This window comes from Haliaeetus leucocephalus, unplaced genomic scaffold (genome assembly GCF_000737465.1).
Source record: "Haliaeetus leucocephalus isolate CR32 unplaced genomic scaffold, Haliaeetus_leucocephalus-4.0 Scaffold190, whole genome shotgun sequence".
Lineage (NCBI taxonomy): Eukaryota > Metazoa > Chordata > Aves > Accipitriformes > Accipitridae > Haliaeetus > Haliaeetus leucocephalus.
Genome location: NW_010972626.1, coordinates 968,003 through 988,895, shown reverse-complemented (window position 1 = coordinate 988,895; position 20,893 = coordinate 968,003). Strand labels below are relative to the sequence as shown.

At 40.0% G+C, this 20,893-nt stretch overlaps 2 protein-coding genes across 4 annotated transcripts in view; both read right to left on the bottom strand.

The window, feature by feature from the left end:
• The window catches only part of LRRC47 (leucine rich repeat containing 47), a 9,571-nt gene extending 9,294 nt beyond the window's left edge, over window positions 1-277 (bottom strand). The window contains exon 1 of the mRNA XM_010565391.1: window positions 242-277. Within this exon, the coding sequence (XP_010563693.1) occupies window positions 242-277 (36 nt within the window). The remainder of the gene's footprint in view (window positions 1-241) is intronic.
• The window catches only part of CEP104 (centrosomal protein 104kDa), a 26,227-nt gene continuing 5,394 nt past the window's right edge, over window positions 61-20,893 (bottom strand). The window contains exons 2-23 of one of the 3 annotated variants that reach the window (XM_010565363.1): window positions 20,065-20,229; window positions 19,372-19,545; window positions 18,930-19,068; window positions 18,184-18,249; window positions 17,724-17,800; window positions 17,387-17,555; window positions 17,009-17,167; window positions 16,128-16,376; window positions 15,033-15,236; window positions 14,343-14,510; window positions 13,576-13,749; window positions 11,831-12,007; window positions 11,304-11,510; window positions 10,688-10,804; window positions 10,111-10,147; window positions 9,525-9,606; window positions 8,801-8,909; window positions 8,353-8,491; window positions 7,847-7,914; window positions 6,244-6,334; window positions 4,853-4,997; window positions 61-670 (exon numbers count right to left, since the gene is read on the bottom strand). In XM_010565363.1, the coding sequence (XP_010563665.1) occupies window positions 4,861-4,997; window positions 6,244-6,334; window positions 7,847-7,914; window positions 8,353-8,491; window positions 8,801-8,909; window positions 9,525-9,606; window positions 10,111-10,147; window positions 10,688-10,804; window positions 11,304-11,510; window positions 11,831-12,007; window positions 13,576-13,749; window positions 14,343-14,510; window positions 15,033-15,236; window positions 16,128-16,376; window positions 17,009-17,167; window positions 17,387-17,555; window positions 17,724-17,800; window positions 18,184-18,249; window positions 18,930-19,068; window positions 19,372-19,545; window positions 20,065-20,177 (2,856 nt within the window). In that variant the 5' untranslated portion in view covers window positions 20,178-20,229 and the 3' untranslated portion in view covers window positions 61-670; window positions 4,853-4,860. Of the gene's footprint in view, window positions 671-3,674; window positions 4,998-6,243; window positions 6,335-7,846; window positions 7,915-8,352; window positions 8,492-8,800; window positions 8,910-9,524; window positions 9,607-10,110; window positions 10,148-10,687; window positions 10,805-11,303; window positions 11,511-11,830; window positions 12,008-13,575; window positions 13,750-14,342; window positions 14,511-15,032; window positions 15,237-16,127; window positions 16,377-17,008; window positions 17,168-17,386; window positions 17,556-17,723; window positions 17,801-18,183; window positions 18,250-18,929; window positions 19,069-19,371; window positions 19,546-20,064; window positions 20,230-20,893 lie in introns of those variants that run through there. The other 2 variants (XM_010565362.1, XM_010565364.1) reach the window with 2 other exon arrangements.

Sequence of the window (20,893 nt, the reverse complement as noted above, 5' to 3'; positions counted from 1 at the left end):
CCGGGCCCGGGCCGCGCTCTGCCCGTCGGTGCGGCCAGCGATCGCCTAAACGGCAAAGGCCGGGATCGGCGGCGGGAGCGGGCTCCGCGGCCGCGCTTTCACCCCGGTCGCCGTTGCGACAGCGTGAAAACGCAGAGCTAGCGTCCCAGCTAAACAGATTTATTAACCAAGCGCAACAAAAAGAACTCACGCGTCGAACATACGTGGAACGACAGCGATAAAACCTATAGGGTTTACATACCTTATCTGCTTGGCCAGGGCGTAGGAACCGCGTCATCGGTAGGCATCGCTCTCTTGGGGCAGCGGGACTCCACGCCGTCGTCGCTCGAGACGAGACGAGTGGCTGCACGCAGGGACGCTGCCTGCTCTTGAGTCCTCGCTGCAGCTTAGGCGGATGATGAGGACACCGTGGCTGACGTTCAGGTACAGCACAGAGAAAAAGGGCATACGGAAAAAAGCCCATGAGATGGGGACCACGGTCCGTTCCTTCTTTAATAACGATGCACCGTCATTGCCGATGTAAGTCCTCCAGTCCAACAGTCTGGAGAACTCCCTTCCATTAGCCGGACCTGCACCCGTGCAACGTTTTTGCTCTGGAATATTTTGCTCGAGACTTCATGGCACAGGAACAAACTTCACTGTGTTTTTCACACCACTGTTTATTTTGCCACTGCAGAAAACACAGGTTGTTTATTAAGTGCAAGGAAGCAGCCCAGTGAAATCATCCTTTAAAAATTACAGTGGTGGTACTACTGTGCTCAGAGAAGGTCCTCTCACATCCTAAAAAATATAATCTGTGTTTTATCACTTCTGTTTCCAGTTCCTACCATTGAATAGTTACTATCTTTACATCTCACTTTAGAAGTGCATTTTTTTAGTCCCAAAGTGCCCAGGATTCTCAGTGAATGTTATGCACTCTAAAATGTTGAAATGTTGAAATGATTTCTTTTAAATGTTGCTAAAGAGCTAGTCTGGATTTGGAAAAAAAAAAAAAAAAATTACAAAGCCCTAAGATGCAATGTGGTGTGCCCAAGCCTATGCATTTGGCTTTTAAAAGCTGTTCGACAAAGGCTCTGAAATGCGCTTCCCTTGCGCATACCTAATTCCTGCTCCTTAGGTGAGTAAGCTGGGTGGCAAGGACAGGGAAGAGGCAGGAATCTCCTACATGACAACTTCTTGCAGTGAAAAAGCTGCAGAGTTATTGCACAGGTCCCAAAGGCATAATTACTGCGCTCTACGATGGAGCAAAGAGAAAAGCAGTTACGGTGCTCGCTCCGGAGCCCCAACAACCACAGGGGGAGACAGGCGGCCTGAGTGTGGAGCAGAGCAGCAGGAAAACATCCTCATACACAAATGTGACAAATGTGAGACACAAGTGCTACCCAAGAGAAAATGCCTCCAAAGAGAAGGTCTGTAAAAGTGTCTTCCCATAGCTCCCAACTTTTCGGCTATTCCGATCGGTCAGCGCTGGGAAATATGACCCTCACTATAACTCGTAACATTTGTGGGGTCTTGGTTTTGGTTTTTTGGTTTATTTGTTGTTTTTTTTAACTACTTCCCCCCCCTTTTTTTTTTAAATAAGAAGTTTAAAAAGGTTGTCCCATAATATTATAACATAGAAAGCACGCACCCTGCTACATGCAGGATTTAACAGATTACTTTAATTACGCTTTGCTTGACTGGGTTAAAAAGCCATGGTTGAAGAGTAACGGAGAGCTGTATTTACCAATTCAGTATACATACTATAGTGGCCAATCCAGAACACATGGAGGACCTTTGCAAACGGGTTTTTTTCATTAAACTTGCACAACGGAAAGCTCACAGTTTTATCTCCAAAAGGAAAAAATGCTCTAGGCAGCAGCTCATGAGCCTGCGGTCCATTGCACGTGCTAATCTCTGAGCAAAATCACTGGTTATTTTGCTTGCATAAGGGATCAGGTGCTTAAGTAGGAACCTGTGTCACTGAAGGAGAAATAAAAATACATACATATTTGTTAATATATATATATTCCTAACGTATGTATATTTATTGTTATATATATTTGGAAGAGTTAAAGAAACAATTTATATAAAGACTTTCAAAGTACAAGTGCACCGATCTACCTGTAAAATTCATAAGCTTGTAGATAGGCTGCACCCCAACTATAAAACCCGCATATTACAAAATATGTATATACAAAACAATACCGCAGATTCGCTCAGTGGTAGCAAAAAACCCCAACCCCCAAAACTTCTATTACCGTGATCACTCATTCTTGTACCTGTGGTGGACATAGACTTGAGACCGGTTAATGCTATCCTGGAAAGCAGTTGCCCAAGTGTTACAAGTAGAAGTGTTAGGATTGTTCTTTAGGTACAAAGCTTCATACATTGTGTCTCAGTAGAATTTGTTCTCTTTGAAGCTATTAAACAGTCACATGCAGTAGTCTATGGATATTTATTTTAATCAAGACCTAACTAGAGACACTCAGAGCTGGATTTAGAAGCGAGCTGCGAGAAAGTACACGAAAGCAGGAAAAAAGGTCTAAATTTATTAATTCAAGCTTTTCAGGGCCCCACAAAGATTTTTTTCTTTTCTTTAAGGGGCCATTTCTTGGGGATAAATTTCAGAATTAACTGTGAGATTTTAAAGCATAACTTTAATTTTTACAGTAGCTCCATCAATACACGCTTTTATTATGTACCAAGTGGGACTCATGCAGTTTAGCTCAATCCTCTTGTCAAGTGGACTAATAAGGCACTTAGTGCACAGCGAGAGAGGCAGCGCGGAACAGCTATTTCTTGTTACTTCCTACGTAATGGCATGTCATATGGCAATATCCAACCAGCCCTTTAGCTTTTTTATTTGGTGCTAATTCTTGGCGTTGAGTAGCACTTTGGGTACTGCTCTGCTGCCTTTAAAACTCTAAACCTGAAATATATGTAAAGGCCAGGCTTCCACGGTGAAACCACTTCCCACCATGCATGGCTTGTGTTACTCCTAGAGGCTCGGCAGACCCAAGGAAGAGACATCTATTTCACTCCACATTATTAACATGCTTGAACTTGTAAAATTACAGACACCAACCAGTATTAGAAAAGAAAGCAAAGTTATCTGTCAAAGTAATGTTTCTAAGCATTTTAAAAATGAGTGGAAACATTTTATAATGGCCCTGATCCAATTCCTTTCCTTGCAGGGTCAACTAGAGCTTTCAGCTGACTTACGAGGTGTTCAAGGATACCAGTCAGTTTTAAAAAAAAGAACGGTTCCCATTTCCAATGAAAGAACCAAGAGTTTTACCGCCTAGCACAAATAAATGGACTTGTAAGCTTTTACAATGGCTATAAATTTGCCCCATTTTAACTGACAAAATTTATCACAACAAATACACGGAAGAAAAAGGCAGCTGTTGTAAACACACTAATAGTGTCTTTCTTCCTATCAAAATGCACTAGATCCTGGCACAGTGGCTAAACTAATCACCAAAGAACGGCATGATTCTTTGACTTACTTCATTATACCCGAGGAGTGGACGCCTGAAAAAGCTTTCCAATTCCTGGCCCTACTTGTAAACATGCCTTAAGTGAAGCAAATAAATCCACACTATAGGATTTGCAGTGGAAAAAACAAACCCCATAGCTTTCCTTGTCTACATTGCAATTTCTCCCTTTTTTTTTTTTATTCCTTCTAGCAAACACATGAGGAAGAATTTTGCCTTATGGAATTCTTGAACCACATATGGTTTGAGAGTTTATCTATATAGGATCATACACGTCTTTCAGATAACAGAGATACACATTTCGTATAGTCTGACATGTATTTCCTTCTACACGTGCATGCATTTTTCATTTCACCTTATGCCAGCTGCACATCATAGCAGATGAACAATGGCATCACTAAGATATCAACATCATCATCACATCAAAGGAACATGCGCGACTGCAACAAGCCTGTTTTGCTCATTGTATATCCCTATTTTCAGTGGTGTTTCCTCAAGTTTAATGATGATGAATTCTCTGTAAATGCACTGATGTAATGCAGAAATACACACAGGCAGCTTATCTCCTAGCCAACCAGTGCACGCAATTAAACTTGCAACCCATTTGTCTACCACAAGTGTCTGACGGCAAGACAAACAAAAATTATTGACACTATTACTTTCAGCATGTTATAAAGTCAATTTTGGCAGAAAACTATTAGCAATATATTCTGCCATTATTACACTGAAGTGATCAGGTGGTAGTCAGCTAATACAGGTATTACTTGCCAACCTTTCAGAACGTGTAATTGCAAACAAGTGTCACGCTTAGATCAAAAGAACAAATGCTTTTCAGCTCTGTCCTGAAAGTCTAGTACAATTTCTGCTTGGTCAGTTTCTTGCTCTTCCCCCAAAGAAAGCCAAAACAGAAATGACTGTGGCTTTTGGACCTTAAGGAAATTCCTTACTGGATCTCAAAGCCAGCCTGTTAGAACCACGGTCCCAGAGGAATCGCATAACCTCTGGGCACAGCCTCTGTGCTGACCGTGACAGCAGCCGCACAGTGTGGCCGTGTTAACTCCATACTCATTGGGGAGTTTTTTTAACATGAGGAACCAAAGACCAATGCACGGCCTTCCTTGTGCCATATGGGGAATGTGGCAGGCTAGATCTGTCCCAGAACATTTTGCATATTTCTGACATGAGCATTTCTAGGAGAAAAAGCACAGTGCTGCACAGACAGCTAATGCAAAAGTTACCAGACAGGCAAGTACTGCTCAAGGCTGGTAAACAGTCCTATGTAGTCAAACAAATAAGATTATATGAGTTGCCCACAATTTTTAAATAACTATTAACAACTACATGCCCAGTTATTAAGACATAGGGAGAAATACTTGTCCTGTCATCGCTTTGAGTATGTTTTGCCAGTGCTTTTATTTGGGCCCCCTCTTGGGGTTGGGATCTTGCTTCCTATAGAGGGAGGTCGAGCTTTTGCTCCTGAAGGACCTGGCTTCCTTAAATACTGGCCACCTATTTTGCCTGTGAAGAGAAAATACAGATCATTATTGCGAGCACATCTAGTCCCAGACTTGAATCTTAACTCCCCATTTTGATTCTCAAGATACATTAAGTCCGAATGACTGGTACTAGCAACTAAAAGTTGGCAGGCATCCAGGGTGAGGTGTGTCTCATACCAGGAGTGGTAGGACTAAATGGTCAGGTTTCCTTTCCTATGTCTAGGAAATTGCTCTGGAGCTTTAGCTGTGTCCAGGAAGGATTTAAGTTCCTTCTATGTCTCCGAATTCTAAGCAGCAGTAAACTAACTAGCATTCTCATTAGCAAGTAGAAACAGCAAAGCTGAAGACGGATAGACAGACATGATTGTAGGTCCAGTTCAAGACTGGAAACTGTCGAGTTTAACCGCATTTCACTGGTGACAGCGAAAAGAGACAATTCAACAGTTCACAACTTGGAGTAGTTGTGAAACGCAGATATGAGCAAAGCCAAGTATCAGGCAGAGGAGGTTAACTCTAGCAACAACCTGAACATGCAGTGGACTAAAGAACTCTGAAAAAAGTCTGAAGGAGGACAGGTTTTGGATCCTACTGGCCAAAAGAGTTTTGGTGCTGCAGGCAGTGAAAACCGCTTGTTTAACTTCTGTGTTCGGGAAATAAAAGGATTTTGCATGTGCTTCGTAAAGACAACTGTTAAAAAAAACCCCAACACCTGACATCAGCATCAGTTTCTCTTTGTTGGTGAAGAAGCTGCACAATCATAAATTCTGCCTAGCTCCTGGGTCTGAATTGAAAAGGAAAAGCAGTACACAGCACTAACTATTCAATTCATCTTGTAATTACGATTAGATTAGCATCCTCTGATTGGACATTAAAAGCTAAATCAGGCTCCCGGTTCTCTGTGTCAGCGTTCAGGAGCTTTCCAGAATGTTAACTGTTTAGTATCACTGCTGATTGTTCTATTCATGGTCGTACTATTATGGCGGAGAAAACCCCTGAACTGATCAAATTATCAGATATGCCAGCTTCCCCAATCCACTGAGCTAATGCCCTCATTTTGAAATTATTGTTATTGAATGATCTTGAGAATTTGCTCCCTACGTATACTGTAGCCTATACCAGCATGAGAAATACCAGTTAGGTTACACAAATGCAAAAAGTGTTGAACAACTAATTAAGAGCCAGCTTGCTCTCAAGGATGAAATACTTTTCTTAAGCAAAGGCAACACAGTAAAAAGCGTAATCATTATTATAATAAAATAATATCTTACTAGGCTGCAACAGAAGAGTTTTATTTATTGTGGATAATCTCCGTTGATTCATTTTACAGCCATCTTTGCCCATTAGGTGAGACTTCCAGGCCTAAAGTCAATTAAAAAGAAGTGATATTACAATACCAGCAAAATTAGCCGATCTCTTATCTAGTCACTATGTATGCACATATACTTTTTAAAACATGGGGAAAATGAGGGTTGTATACAGTCTTTATGGCAACAGCATTTAAAACTGCTTACTCATAAAAGCATGAGCACCTTATGACTTACTAAGTGAAATAGAAATTAATATATCAATTTTTTAATATAACTTAAAAGGTACATCACAATAAAAAAACCCAGACAGATCCTCGAAATTAAAAACAAGTGACATTCATTTTGTTTTTAAAATTTTCTTAACTAACAGCTGAGTTCATATCAGGAAAGAACAATATACAAATAACATCAAAAATCTTTTCTTCTACACATATTTTAAACCGAAAAGGTATGGGCGTAACTACAAGGTTATGGTAATAGTTAAAGCATTCAGCAACCCGAAGGAGTAGGAACTGCTATTACAGGAACATGACAGCTTCTTCAAACTAGGGCTATGTGAAGCCTCTTACTTACAAGAATAATTTGGGCAGAAGAAAAAAAAAACAAAACAAACAACCAAAACCCAAATGAATCCAAACAAGACATACATTCTCAACAAACTCTTCAGACTTGGTTACGGTATTTTCTGAGCTCCTCGCGCTGGGCAAAGCAAAAATTTGGAAAAAACTTGTTGTTGAGAACAGAAGCACTACTCAATGGTCCCATTGAAAGGAAGAAAATAACATAGATTACGTATCAGCCAATGACATTTAACTGGATCTAATACTCAGCATAGTGCTGTTAGCTGCTCCCTGGATAGCCTTTTTCCAAAAATTAAATCATACACAGAACTACTTAAATATGATCATAATGTAGTGTTAGATGATTCATATAAAAGACTCAAACAGATATATTAAGTCTTTTCTGGACAAATTGCTTTTTATATAATACCAATACATATTTTCAATTGCAGAAGGCAATTAGAGCTGGCGTGTCAGAGATTTCACAGCATTAGGCAGTTACAGGGAATAGCGTGCAGAAATTAGAGAGAGGCCACCTCAACTCTCTTGACAATTATAGCAGTTCTTGCTTACTTTCTTCATGTCAATTTTTTCTTATACCAAAATCAACATAGTCTTAATCCTGGATGCCCTGTTGGATGTGCTCAGTCCTGTTGCAGTATTTTAAGCTGCATAATCTCACTCCAAACACTAGGGCTGACAAGTGAACTCACAGAATCTTGTAGTAGTTGGGAATTTGGAAAGCTGTAAGGTGTATAGCTGCCTCTGCAGGAGGAGAAAGACCGACACTGAATAGCCTGTAGCCCTGTGGTTCCCATATACACCTCTAAGGGCAAAAGACCCAGGTTCAACTATGGTCCCCAGAGCGTGAGGTAGCCATTATAGACCCCAGCAATAATCCAGGCAAGTTCTTAAGTTGGTGGGTATAAGCCAGTGTTAGAAGAGGACAGGAATTCACTCCCACTGACATAACAACAGCAGATCAGTCTGGAAGGCAGTCTTACCTCCTCTCCTGGGGAAAAGTTGTGATGGCACAATGGGCAATGGTTTGCCACATTTTCTGGTTTGGCAGCTGAAACGATTAGAAAAATAATGTAAGAATGGCAAAGACAGGCTAATTTCAAATACAAAAGGAGAAGCTGCACAACAAAGAGCATAAAACTACCCTATGGCTAAACCAGCTCCTACCCTATTACCATTGACTGCTGTCAAAGAAGTCCCGTGTTTAATCATCTACATTGAAACAAGATCAAAAGGAGTGATAGGGCTTAATCCACAAGGATGTGGTAGAGGCTTTCTGTTCTCCTCACTCATCCTCCCCCCATACCTTCATAAAAGCGAAGCATTTCAAGCACTGGGAAACTCAGGCATTTATTCTATTTACTTAGATTTCTAAATCCACCATGCGGTACCTAAACAGAAGCGGTCTGACTTGCCAAAGATTTGCAGTATTTGAAAGTCTGACTGACTTGACCTTTGAAGTTCAACCTTCCTGTTCGAAACTACTCACAATTGCAAGTCTTGCTCTTAATATGCTTGGGCAACTCATCTTTTGGAAGGGCCTCACTGCATCGTTGACATTTCCCAAAGCTGTCCTTTTTATCACAATCAGTCAACAAGTGCTCTGTCAGGCTTGCTATTTCCACCACCTGCAACAGAGCAAGAGGCACCCAAAAAGATTTGTAGATTTGTACTGCACTGAGTAAATAAGGATAGTATTTAAAAAACTGCAATTTTTGGAAGTTAAATCTCACTTTCCAAAATGACAAAGGGAAAATGAAATTTTAGTCCAGTTATTAATACAATTTATAATGCTGCTCTTTTAGAGAAGCACTACCCAAGATCACACAGCTGTGTTCAGAATTCATCTACCTTAGGGCTAAGTATCGTATTGCACCTTAAAACCAGAATAACAATGGTTAATGTCTTGTAGTAGCTCTAGAAAGTTTATGCCTAACCTGTTTGCAGTGCTCACATCTGGTTAACATAGGGCAGTGTTTCCAGTAATGGAGATCCAATCCTTCCTCTGTGAAGGATTCGTCCCTTTCCCCACAAAAAATACATAAGCTAGAAAAAAAAATACAAACATCGGTAACATCACAGAGTGAAATGAATGAACCCTGTTTCTTCTGTTAGAAACTATTCTGAAAAATAGCTAACATCTTGGTGTACCTCATTTTCCCCATATAATGCTGGCCTTAGGGTAGGACGTGAACAGATACTATTATATAATTTATGGTGAATACAACTATAAAGCATTTGTTCCTATAGAAAGACATAATTTTACAAAAGCACTGAGAACAGCTCACTGCAACTGGCTTTCACGGCTCCAGAATTTTCAAATGCTTTCTCTATGCCCTTATGCTACAATTCACATGAAAACTACCATATACCTTTGCCTTATTTTATACTGGCAGTTGAACATTAAACTGTGGCAATTTCTTGTCCCACAAACAACTACTCAGAAAACAAGTTCAAGGTCATGCTATCCAAGAACTTAAGAAATCAACATCTAGGATTGCCTAGCGATAACTCCAAGTCTGTTAGAAGAGATTTACATTTTCATTGTTTCAACGCTGAAGGTATTAGCTTTGATCTACTGGAAAACTGTTATTAACATTATTAGCTTGCAGGTTATATACTAAGTGCTTAAGGTGATTAGAAGCTGCTCATCTAACTTACTTATCCAAGTAATTTGCAACAGAGGCATGATCATCTGGAATCTCTGCTGCTGCAGGCTGTGGGCTTTCATTTACCTGGTAACCTGTAAAAAGAGAACTATTAAAACCAAGATCACATTTTCATTAGTTTTTGTGCATGCCTAGAAATACTGCTTCTCTGGATCTTAACAGCAGAAAAAAAAATAATCTAATAGAATCATAACATTGCCATACTGGTAAACAAGCACTGCAAGACAAGATACCTGCAGGCAGCTGGGAAACTATTTCTTTAGGGGTCCGCAACAGTAAAATATTTCACTGATTATTTTTACATGTAATAGCTGTTCTGCCTCAGGTTGAGGAGAAACCTAAAATGGCTTCAAGCCAAGCCATACTAATTTCTTATTAGAAATTAACTGGTTAGCTGATGGTAAATTTTCTTTCGTGAACTTAATGGTTACCTCTATGGTAGGTTGAGACTCAGCCAATCTGAAGCACTCTGGCATGCTTTTAACCGAGATAATTCAATAATCTATTAAGCATCCACAGTGTTTCAAAGACATCCTGAAATATCTCTACATTTCTTAATACTATTTGAAACTACCTACCTTGATTCTTTGGCTTCTGAAAATCAGATTCTTTCTCCTATTGAATAAAGAAATTTAAGTCAGAAATTTGCTTAATGACTGTGATGCTTGCCAGGGAGAAAAAGAACAGATTATATTCTGATTTTCCTCTGGAATTAAAAGCTTAGAAGCAGAGCCAGTGCATTACAATGTTTGTGCTTCTGGTCCCACAGCAGATCTCTCGGGTATTAAGGCAGCAATCTTCTGAGGGGGGTAAAACAGTCCTACTTCCTGGCATTGGGGTAGCTGACTACCTTTCTAAGGTTCAGATATAAAACTTAATGGATGTGCAGTACAGCATGCTTCTGGAGGGCCTTGACGCACTCGGTACAATTCCTATACTCTAGCTGGTATAGAAACACTCAGACTTGTAGAAAGACTCTTGAATTTACACACAGTTTTTAAGTTGGACTGCTGAAGAGGAGTACGTCATGGAGCCTCTCTTTTTTTTTTTTTTTTTTTTTTTTTAATGAGACAACAGTAATGTTAATTATCTAAGCCTGTGATACCTGAGGAGAAAAGGATTTAAAAAAAAAAATCAAAACCAAACCACCCTAACCTTTCCAGCTTGAACTTCTGCTTCTATCTCCTTTAGAGCTGCCAGCTGACCTTGCAGAACTTTTATTTCTTCCTTCTTCTGTTTCTCTGCTTCTTCTGTTGCTGCCTTTCTCTGTGCCTGTCAAGAAATACTCTTTTAATTACAAGTTTTTGAACCATCTGTCATATAGGAGAGATTGGAAAACACATCAGCATAGAACAAATGGTCAATACAGTACAAGAAACATCCTGCTTGGTTAAATGATTGGTGTGTTACAGGAACACCTCCCTTGCCCCAAAGTCCTCTGTACTAGCCTGAAAGAAACACATAGCATTTCCCCTGTGCTTACTGTTTCCAAGGCTAGCCAGCATAAAATAGTATATGTGTATTTTCCAAAATGATTGTGCATTATTTCAAAAGTACCATCTCTGTATTCTTTGTAGGCTTTATTCATAAGATTAAGTATATGTAATAAACTGAACACCAGCTTGTTACACTAAATAATGTTAACAACACACCTTAAGATACTCTGCTATGCATGTCATTCAATGTCTAATATAACTATGAAATCAGTATATTGCTCAGTTGAATGAAATGTTTAAAGTAGCTACATGTGTTCTGCAATCTTATTACATACCCTAATTTCAGCTTCAGAAAGTTTGCCATCTATTTTAGTAAATCCATCAAAGAGTGTTTTATAGAGAACAGTCTTGCGAATGCTTGCATCATCTGGAGGAAGATATTCCAGTATAGCAGCCTTGTGCTGCCTGTACATATCAAAGATAATCCGCAACGCTACATCACGAACTTCATAAACTCTGTGTTCCAAAGCTCCCGTTGCAAACTGAAAAGAAAAAAAAGAGGGGGGAAAAAAAAAAGAGCCTCTCTTTTCCCACATTCTTTTTAAGGACTTATTAGTCTAAGACAATTATTTCACTGCAGTGGGAGAAATCTTCATAGAGAAAGGTTTTTCCAAACACTTTTTGACCCAGTGATTCTTTTTTCCCCATATTGGCATCTTGCCTCCTCACATGGTTGTGTGTTGTCACCTCCAAGAGGCTCAAATTCTCTTCAGTAATTCACCAAGCACTCCAAAGCAGACAGATAAGCCCCAATAAAACAGCAACAGAAAACACTTCATGTGCTGTAAACTCAGACTCCTACCTTCATGACATTGCTGATGGTAAACCCAGAGTTTTCAGTTCCCATGTCTTTCAATAGGCACGCCACTAATTCCACTTGACTCATCGCCAGATGTGTTGGGGAGTTTGGTTTTAACGGTTGAACCAAATGAACTGGAACGATCTGAAGAGGTTTAACTTCACTACACAGTGCCATTTCCTATAAACATACAGAGAGTCAGTGTGCATGGAGGAATGCTAAATGAGGAAAATTAACTGTCTTTGCAAAGTAGAGTTATTCTAAGTTACTTATAACAAGTTAAGTAAAACAAAATAAGCCTTCCATAAGAAGTAGCTGCTTATTTCTTACTTCAGCAGCCAGAAGTTACTTGCAAAGGTTTTAAAAAGAGGATTACACAGATGTTTGGTCTTGTTTTTGGCATCAGAGAGAAAGCTACTGAGAACTCGATAAAATCTTAGTCATGCTCAGATGAGCAAGAGTTATAGAACTGGGCTGTAAGAAGAATTTCAAGAACTCCATCTTACACCGAACTATCTGAGGAGAAGGTAGATGAGAAGTGTCACAAAGGATGCAAAGTCTTGACATTGCATCAAGATGGATTTCAAGAGTGCTTCAGAAAACACATGCCATCTTATAACTTCTCATTCTATTTTGCAAAGGGCTAAATTCTGCTGTTATTCAAAGCTCAATGTTTTATTTCTTTGCAGGTAGCAGAATGTTTAATAACCCAAAGCACCCCTCCTCCCAGTTCCTGTCAGCTGACAGACACTCAAGCAGATGATGGTGTCCTGCAGTCCCTCTTCCTGAGGACCAGATGCAGTTGTCACCAGGTTGGCTGGTCTGTTTTGGACATACTTATTTCTAGAGATATGTGGCACCTTCCCTAGAGAACTGCTTATTCAGTCAGGGTATCATCTATTAGCAGCGATACAAAACAAACACATTTTCCTTCTCTCCAGGCCATGTCCCGTCTACAAAAATATATCTGTAACCATTTTCTCATTTCTGTTCTCATTCAATTACAAAATCTATTCTAAACAAGCCAAGCAGTAGTAATAAAGTAACCTGTCACCTTTGGGGTTCCAGTGACACACCAGAGCACTTTACGCAATTAACCCTGTTAAAATTTTAGTTACGTCTACAGCGAAAGAGAAGTCTTTTCCCTCCATGTGTGGATGCAAGCAAGGATAAATAACCCAGAGCCAGTGACTCACTCCACTCCACTCCCAGGACTGAATTAACAGATTTTCACACAGAACTACTGTTCTTTCTTCTAAATTCTACTGGAAAACAGAGCCTGTAATCCTCTAGCAGCTGTTCACAGCTGCTCTTTGTCAACAATTGAGCAAAGAATGGACTGTGTCTTTTAAAATGGGCATCTTTTTTATGCTAAGTTGACTTTCAAAAGTTGACTGTCAAAAATGCAATCAAACTGCAACACAGCCTGAGCAGTACGTTGTACTTTCTTGCTCTCATCTCTGTAGATCACTTGCAATTAAGAAGAATGCAAGAGTCGTACCTTTCTTGCATCTGCAGCAGCAGGTATCTCCCCACACTGTCCCCCACAACAAAGGTGACAATACATGGCTAGAAAAAACACTGCAAAGATACTAAGTTGGTGCTCCCACTTTGCCTTCCATGTAAGGCATAATCCTTTACAGCACCAAACTCTGGTCTTGAAGTCAAGTCTGATTAGATGTTATCCACCTGTAAGCTCTGTGACATTCTTAATGCAGTCAAACCGTAATTTGAAGAAAAACACCTACCTGAATGAAGTTAGAAGCCACAAGGCGAAGACGGGATGAAGAGTCTCCTGTTCTAGAAAGCAAACTTGGAAGCGTTTTTTCTACACAATGAGAAGTTTCTAGTTTTCCTAGTTGATGTTTTGGTATATATTGGGTAATGATCATTTTTAAGAGTTTCAGGGAAGCTTGAAAAACCTAAGTTAAAAAGAAAAAATAAACACTAGACAAAAATACCACACAGATCCCTGTTTTCAGACAATGTGGTAAAATCTACTTCATTCAGATACCTCTCTTCCAGAAAACATGTCGCTAGGGTTTAGGTGAAAGGCTTCAGAATTTTTTTTATAAAGAGTAACACAGCTCTTGATTTTTTTCTTTTCTTCTTGTTTAAGGCTTATTTGAAGCCTAAGTCTCCTGTAGTCTCTCAAGTTGGAAATTAAAAGTTACTTCATTGCTGTATTTCAACTTTACACACACCTGCCCCCAAAAAAGGCTCAACCACAGTACACATTTACTGCATCAGCAGTTGTTTCTCAAGCTCATTACTCAGCCCAGGACAGTATTTTCCATGCTGCTGAATGCCAGACTTTGCTCAGTCCTTGATCCTAACTAAAAGCTGACATTTAATTTGTTTTTGTTTCGGTTTTTGTTTTGTTTTTTTTTTAACTTACTCAACAGTAGTTTTACAAACCATTTAAATTATTTAAAGTGCCTTAACCACACAGTTCTACAATTTTTGCTGTCAGTTCTTCACTGGAGCATTTCTTATCAAACACATCACAACTTACTGAAGACACTATGTCTTTGATGGCTCTCCTTACAAGAAAAATGGCTGCTCTCAGCATGTTCTTTAAATCGTCCTTTGGAGTCTTTACTGACATTTCCATCAGCTTCTTATACACAGCCAGTAATGCGTCTTCTCGATACGACCAAGTTTTGGAATATGCTCCTGAAACCTGAACACAGAACAAGTTTATCTCTTAAAAGGTCAATACTGATCTTTCAATATTTATATATAGAAACAGCCTCAAAAGAACATATGAACTTCAGCATGAAATCCCCAGGTGTTTCCTACAGGAATTTGGCTTTTATTAAAAGCACATACTTTTGAAAAATGATGAATAAAATGGATTAACAGGTCAGGGTCAAGGAACCATTTCGCGCACAGCAACGATTTCTCTCCCTGCAAACGACAGTGGCAAGTTATGGGTATTCTGGTAGGGTCCGTACCCTAAAGCAGTCTACCAGATACTATCTGCTTAATAGCTCATCAAATAATCAATCATAAAAGCTACAGCATCATATAAGTGTTGAAAACAGGCACCCACATATCCAAGGTCAAATTCTAATCTCAGACTTTCAAGTAACAGCTCTGAACATGTAAAAACCGTATCAGTAGATCTTTGTTGACAGAGTGCATGTAAAATCAACTCAACACAGACCACAATAATCTATGTGTTTATTTTATTGTTTTTTACCAAAGCTTCTCCAAAAACTTCAATAGCAGGGCTGGCCTCCCTCAGTGCCTTCTCAGTTAACGGTTCTGGTTCCCCAGTAATGCCACTTCTTGGAGTATCATCGATAGCCCCTTCAGCCATCTCCGGCTCAAGGTACGCAATTGCTTCATCAGGCTGTTTGCAGATAGCTGGAAGAGGTCTCTCATCATAAGGTAAAAATTCAACCTAACAGAGAAGACAAAATTGGCTATTCTAGAAATGACTTAGATATGGAGTTGTTTCATCACTACTTGGATTCACCTCAATGCATTTTTTCCCCCGTCAAAGCAGTACTGCTTTACATTTAAGTACAGATGTTGAAGTTCCCATAATAACATCATGAAAAAATGGAATCAGTGCCTGTGAATAAAACTTATTTCTTGTTTATAGAATACAATAAAACACACACAAAATGCCTTTTGTGGAAGTGCACGCATCTACAGAAGAAATCACCTGTTGACAGGAAGCCAGCAAGTCATAAAGCCTTATTTGTTAAATTATTTTAAGTCAACATCCCGTTAAGAGCAAATACTACTGCTACTAGAGTCAACACAAGTCTTCATTAGCTTTGCCAAAAGCTGAAGCAGCAAAACCTAAAGATCAGGTTAACTAGATAGTATGATTTTCTTCCTCTCTTTAGACATGACACCAAGACTCTTACCCTACAACCACATTCCAACAAATTCCCTTGCTGCTGTAGATTCATCCAACATGATCTCTGAGAAGGAGATTTATTAAGCCATTAAAGGAGCAAGCAGAATTCAGCTACCACTATATTGGCTGTATGACCCTTGATTAGTCATTTAATGTCTATTTGCTTCCATTCATCTATTTGGAAACCAGGTATAATCCCCTTTTGCCCAAGACTCAATGAACATTTGTAAAGGCTTCCAAAGAAATTCAGGAAAGAGAAAGACCAATGCCAATTATTAGATGGGCACTGCTCAGCAACACAGTCAATTTCAGATACTATATAAGCCACAAGAATAACCACAAAAGACCTTGTTGTTTTGGAAGGTTGAATACAAGATCATTTGCTCTGACAGGTTTCTGCAGTAACAGACGTACGCTGCTCACATTTTCTTTGGGAAACACTTCCCTGGCGGTTGCAGGATGAGTCTGAGGAGGAGGAGGGGACTGATGGGGAGCAACAGGCTTAGCAGACGAGGGATCTGCTGACTTCTCTTCCAGCAAAGGCTCTGCTCTCCATGGCTCTCCTTTTTGCGGTTCTGTGTGCTCACAAGGAGGTGAATTTGTAGCTTTTGTGCGCTGAGGATTGTCAGTATAAATCATAGACTCCAAAGGCAATTCAGGTGGTTTTCGAATCTGAGAAAAGGAAGGAGATTTTGTAAAGCAAGGCTAGCAATGTACTAAAATCAGTTAGCACAGCTACAACTCTGACAGTCAACAAGGTTCTGCTGCTTTCAAGTAAATATCAGACCTCACTCACAGACATGTAATCATTGCCACTGGATGCAGCTTTATGAAACAATTGGAAAATAATTTTGTGCAGATGCGTGTGTGGAGAGATTTTAAAGCTTCCCATTCTGAGAACAATATAAAACTATATTTTATCACATTAATTCTCTGTGGTTAGCCATGATGCCAGCATAAGACTGTTATACCCCTTCAAAATACGAGAAAGTACCTTATGAATCTGCAGTGGGTAGCCTTGCAATTATGCAAAACATTCAGGATTCTAATGTCATTTGCTTGAGACCTTAACAGTTTAATGTAATGTTATCTATGGAGAACTAAGCATGTTCATAAAATGCGACGTGCAAGCCTTTGGTTAGGGAAATCCACAATCCAAATAGAAAACTTAAAATCCTTAAGTAATTGTCATAAAGTACCTGTGTAACAACTCTTCTTCCCTGAATTTATTTTGGTTGCTCTGCCATTTCTATTTACAACACCCACAGAATAAAGCCTCCTGAATTAGGAATAACAGTACCCACCATCAGGTCTGCATCCAGAAGGTCGTGGAGCTCCAGTTGCTCATACACCTTCAGGCGGTATGCCTCCATTTGCTGTTTCTTCTTTTTAGCCAGATCATAATCTTCTTTCTCTACAGCATAGCGCTTCTCTACCTCATATCGACCAAGTCGTTCCCCTACCTAGAAGGTGGTATAACAGGCTAGCTTGGAATCACATTACCATATATATGTATACATTTCAGTATTTCCAGCCAAGCTACTAAATCAAGCTATCTGATTTTAAAATTACTGTTTTGAAAATATACTGGAAATCATTATGATTCCTCATGAACACTAGGGTCCCTGAGGGACCACGGGAACACTGTTCGGCTTAAGAGATAAACAGTCTTTCAACAATACCTTTTGCAAGTCTGCGATAGCTTGTTTGAGTTTCTTGGCATAATCATAGCGTTCATGATGGACAGCTTCACGCTTCTTCTCATCCAGTCTACGTATTATCTGAGCAACTTCTGGATCCTGGTACATGTCAAAAGCCAAATCATCCAGAGGTGAAATGGAGTCAGGCTTCCTGAAGATATAAAATGGATAAAATAACCTTTCAGTTAATCCAAAATAAACCAGTCTGAGCATATGTCATCTCTCTTCACTAGCAGGGAACTAACAAAATATAGAGACTGAGAACTACTTTAGACTGAGCAGACATTTTGCCAGGGTATACGCAAAAAAACATCCTTACCCAAGGTAAGTTCCATCTAAGGCAGGGTCATCTGATTTAATTCCTAAGTAGTGGTCTATCAGCTTCTCTCTGGAAGGCTTTGTAAGGGGGGAGAAAAAAAAAAATCTTAATGCACATTCAACATCAAGTATGTGTTCAGGACAGAAATTGTGACTTGCCACAATCAACATAAGCTACACTACTTATAATACTTATGTTTTGGGGCATATTGAAACAAGAGATCTTGGAGAGGCTGAAAATGTAAACGTTCCAATTGATTGTGTTTTATTTTTTGTATCCACATATTAGGCTCAATTTTTGAGAACTTTCTTGCTTCAAGATAACAAAAAAAAAAAATCAATACATGGCAGCTCTGCTACAGCAAGAAACTAGCAGAAGAAAGATGCATTCCATTACCCCAAGAACCCTGTAACTGAGTATGTGTAGCAACATTAAAAAGACAGGGATGCTTTGCACTTACAGTATTATTGCTGTCATTGCTGTAGTCTGCTGGATCTCCAATAATGTTTATAGCTACTAGGGCAACCTGGGATAGATTTAAAGAAAATGTAAATGCATAAGGTTATTACATTTCCATATCTTATGAAAACGGAACCAAAAAAATTTGAACAAAAAAAAGCAGGACCTGTGGTCTCCAGGGTGGTATGGAAGCAAAGAAAAGCACTAAGTGCTAAATGTACTTCATGCTTCATTACAGACCACATTCATCTACAGACCACAGTGTACAGTCATCAGTTGTTCCCTTCCTGCACTGCTCTGGAATGGAAGTGAAGAGTCACTGCAGAACTGAGGCAGATATTTGCTTTTTTCTGTATTGGGATGGCTACACAACACCTCCACTTAATGCCACATCAGATCCTAAAGACTAAGAGTGGCTTTGTAGAAACTGCAAAGCTGTTCTCAGAGAAAGCATTTTGTCTTCAGCACAGAGCCTGCTGTGCAGTCTAAAACTCAGAATGGAAGGCAGTAATGGAACATGCACTTGACTCGTTTGTTCTGGATAAGTTGCATGCACTTGGTCATGATTCCAAGTCACTTACAACCTCTTATTTGTATTTTCCATTTTAAAAGAAACCAAAAATAAACCCAGGAGCTTTCAAACAACATTATTAGCTTCTACAAACCAAGGGAGTGGATTTCTATGCCCATTCTGTACTACTGAAATGCCATCTAGCTTACCAAGTATGGACTCTTAACTCAACTTACCTGACCGTATAAGTTGTATTTATTGACATAATTTTTATGGAAAATCAGCTTCAGGTACTGGCCAACTGCATCCATATACACAGATTTTAACTCTCGTGCTTTGAAATCAGTCTTTTCATTGTCTGAGAGAGGGACATAACTGAGAAGGAAAATATAACAAGTAAGCAGAGGAAATGTACAAATACACAGCTGTATTTCTGCTCCTCAAGTTAGCACTTTGATATGGTTTAAAGCGCTCTCATAACTGAAACAATGTGTGCTGTCATCTGACAAGACTGTTCACCTACATCTTCAGCTTTGTTACAGATCTAAGTGAGTACGGGATCTCTTTACTGCTTACAGCACAGTGTATTAATATTGCATGCAAAGCACAATGAATATTCTTTCCTCCTGAAGCCTTTCTGATTAAGGTAATAAAACCATTTAGAGCTTTTTGACTTACCCTAGTCTGTGAAATCTCTCTGACTGATAAGGAGCAAAGTATTCAGGCAAGCTTTCACTGATGTAGAACTCAATTTTGCTTGAAATCATGTACTGGTGAGCAAGCAACTGCAGTTTTCGTATTCGACACCTCTCCGCCAACTGCAGAACAATTTCCTGTGGATACTGACAGAGTCTGAAAACATACACAATTTCTGAATCACCTTTTTAAAGATGACTTCACTTCCAACTCAAGTAACATTTAATTATTAAACTTTCCAAAGTTATTATAGTTTAAGTCAGCATTGCAGATATTGTAAAAATAAACCAAAGAGTAGAGTAGAAACACTCTTCACCTTATCGCATGCATGCATATGTTAAAGTACGCCATACATGTCTAGAAGATGTGGTGAGAAGACTGGATTTTTAACACTAAGCCAAAGCGGCTGCAAACTCCAAGAAGACTGACAAGAACAAAAATGGTTCCCTTTTTTCCTTTTAAAGGACTTTATTTAAATGCAATGCGATGCCTTTAGGTGGTAACCAAGGTGCTTTTTTTCCCCCAGGATAAGGATTCCACGGGATTAAAGTAAGTTTTCTGGTTTTATAATCAGTTTGGTCTGGGATGCTGTAAACTACTCTGACCATGCAAGGTACACCTCCTGCTCATTTTAAACTCAGTGCTTCAGGGCTCCGCACCTCCCGCTTCCAGTACCTGGGTGATCGCCATCCATTCACAGTCGGTGCATGAACCATCAGCTCTTTTGCACTGAAGCCATCTTCGTGTCCCGATGAACTAACAACTATAAAACCGATCTTCTGTGGCATCCTGCAGAAGCGAGCTAGTCAAAGCAATGATGTTTCAAGCTTAAGCTAATCCCTGGAAGGACAATAAAAGAACATTAAAACACTACAGCCAAAGAATTAAATCCTGTGCTCCACCAAGTCAGTAGATGATGACTACAAATCTAGATTATCTTTAATTAATGTTGGCACCATAAACTGCACCATATTCTTATGCTGAGTGTTTTATTAGTACTTAGTGAAACGAGGGTTTAGCTAACTTGTATAGCAAATTGCTAATAAACTCAGTTAAATCTGCTAATCCGAGATGGAACCTGAAACCACTTGAGTTCCAAAACGCGCACGGGAGCGGCCTGTACCATCCTCTGTCCGCTTGAGCCAAAGGGAAGAAGCAAAGAATAAAGAACGGGGTCAGTTTAGCCAAAAGCTAGCTAGCTAGCACCGTGTCACAGCTACGCACACACCTGGGCTGCTGACAGGGGCGGCAGCAGAAGGCAGGAGACAACGGGCAGGACAAGGGCCAAGGACCACCGCTACCCCCCACCCCGTGTCGTAGAGATATCACGGCATTAATTTCGGCTCCCTCTCCCCTTCCCCCCCCCCCCTCCCCCGGCCGCTTCACCACAGGAGGCGGCAGCAGGCCGAGGCGGCAACCCTCAGGCCCCGCAGGGGTCACGGCGCCGGCTCAAGGAGGGGGACTAAACCGCCCTAAGCGGCGGCCCAGCGGACGGCCGGGGGGC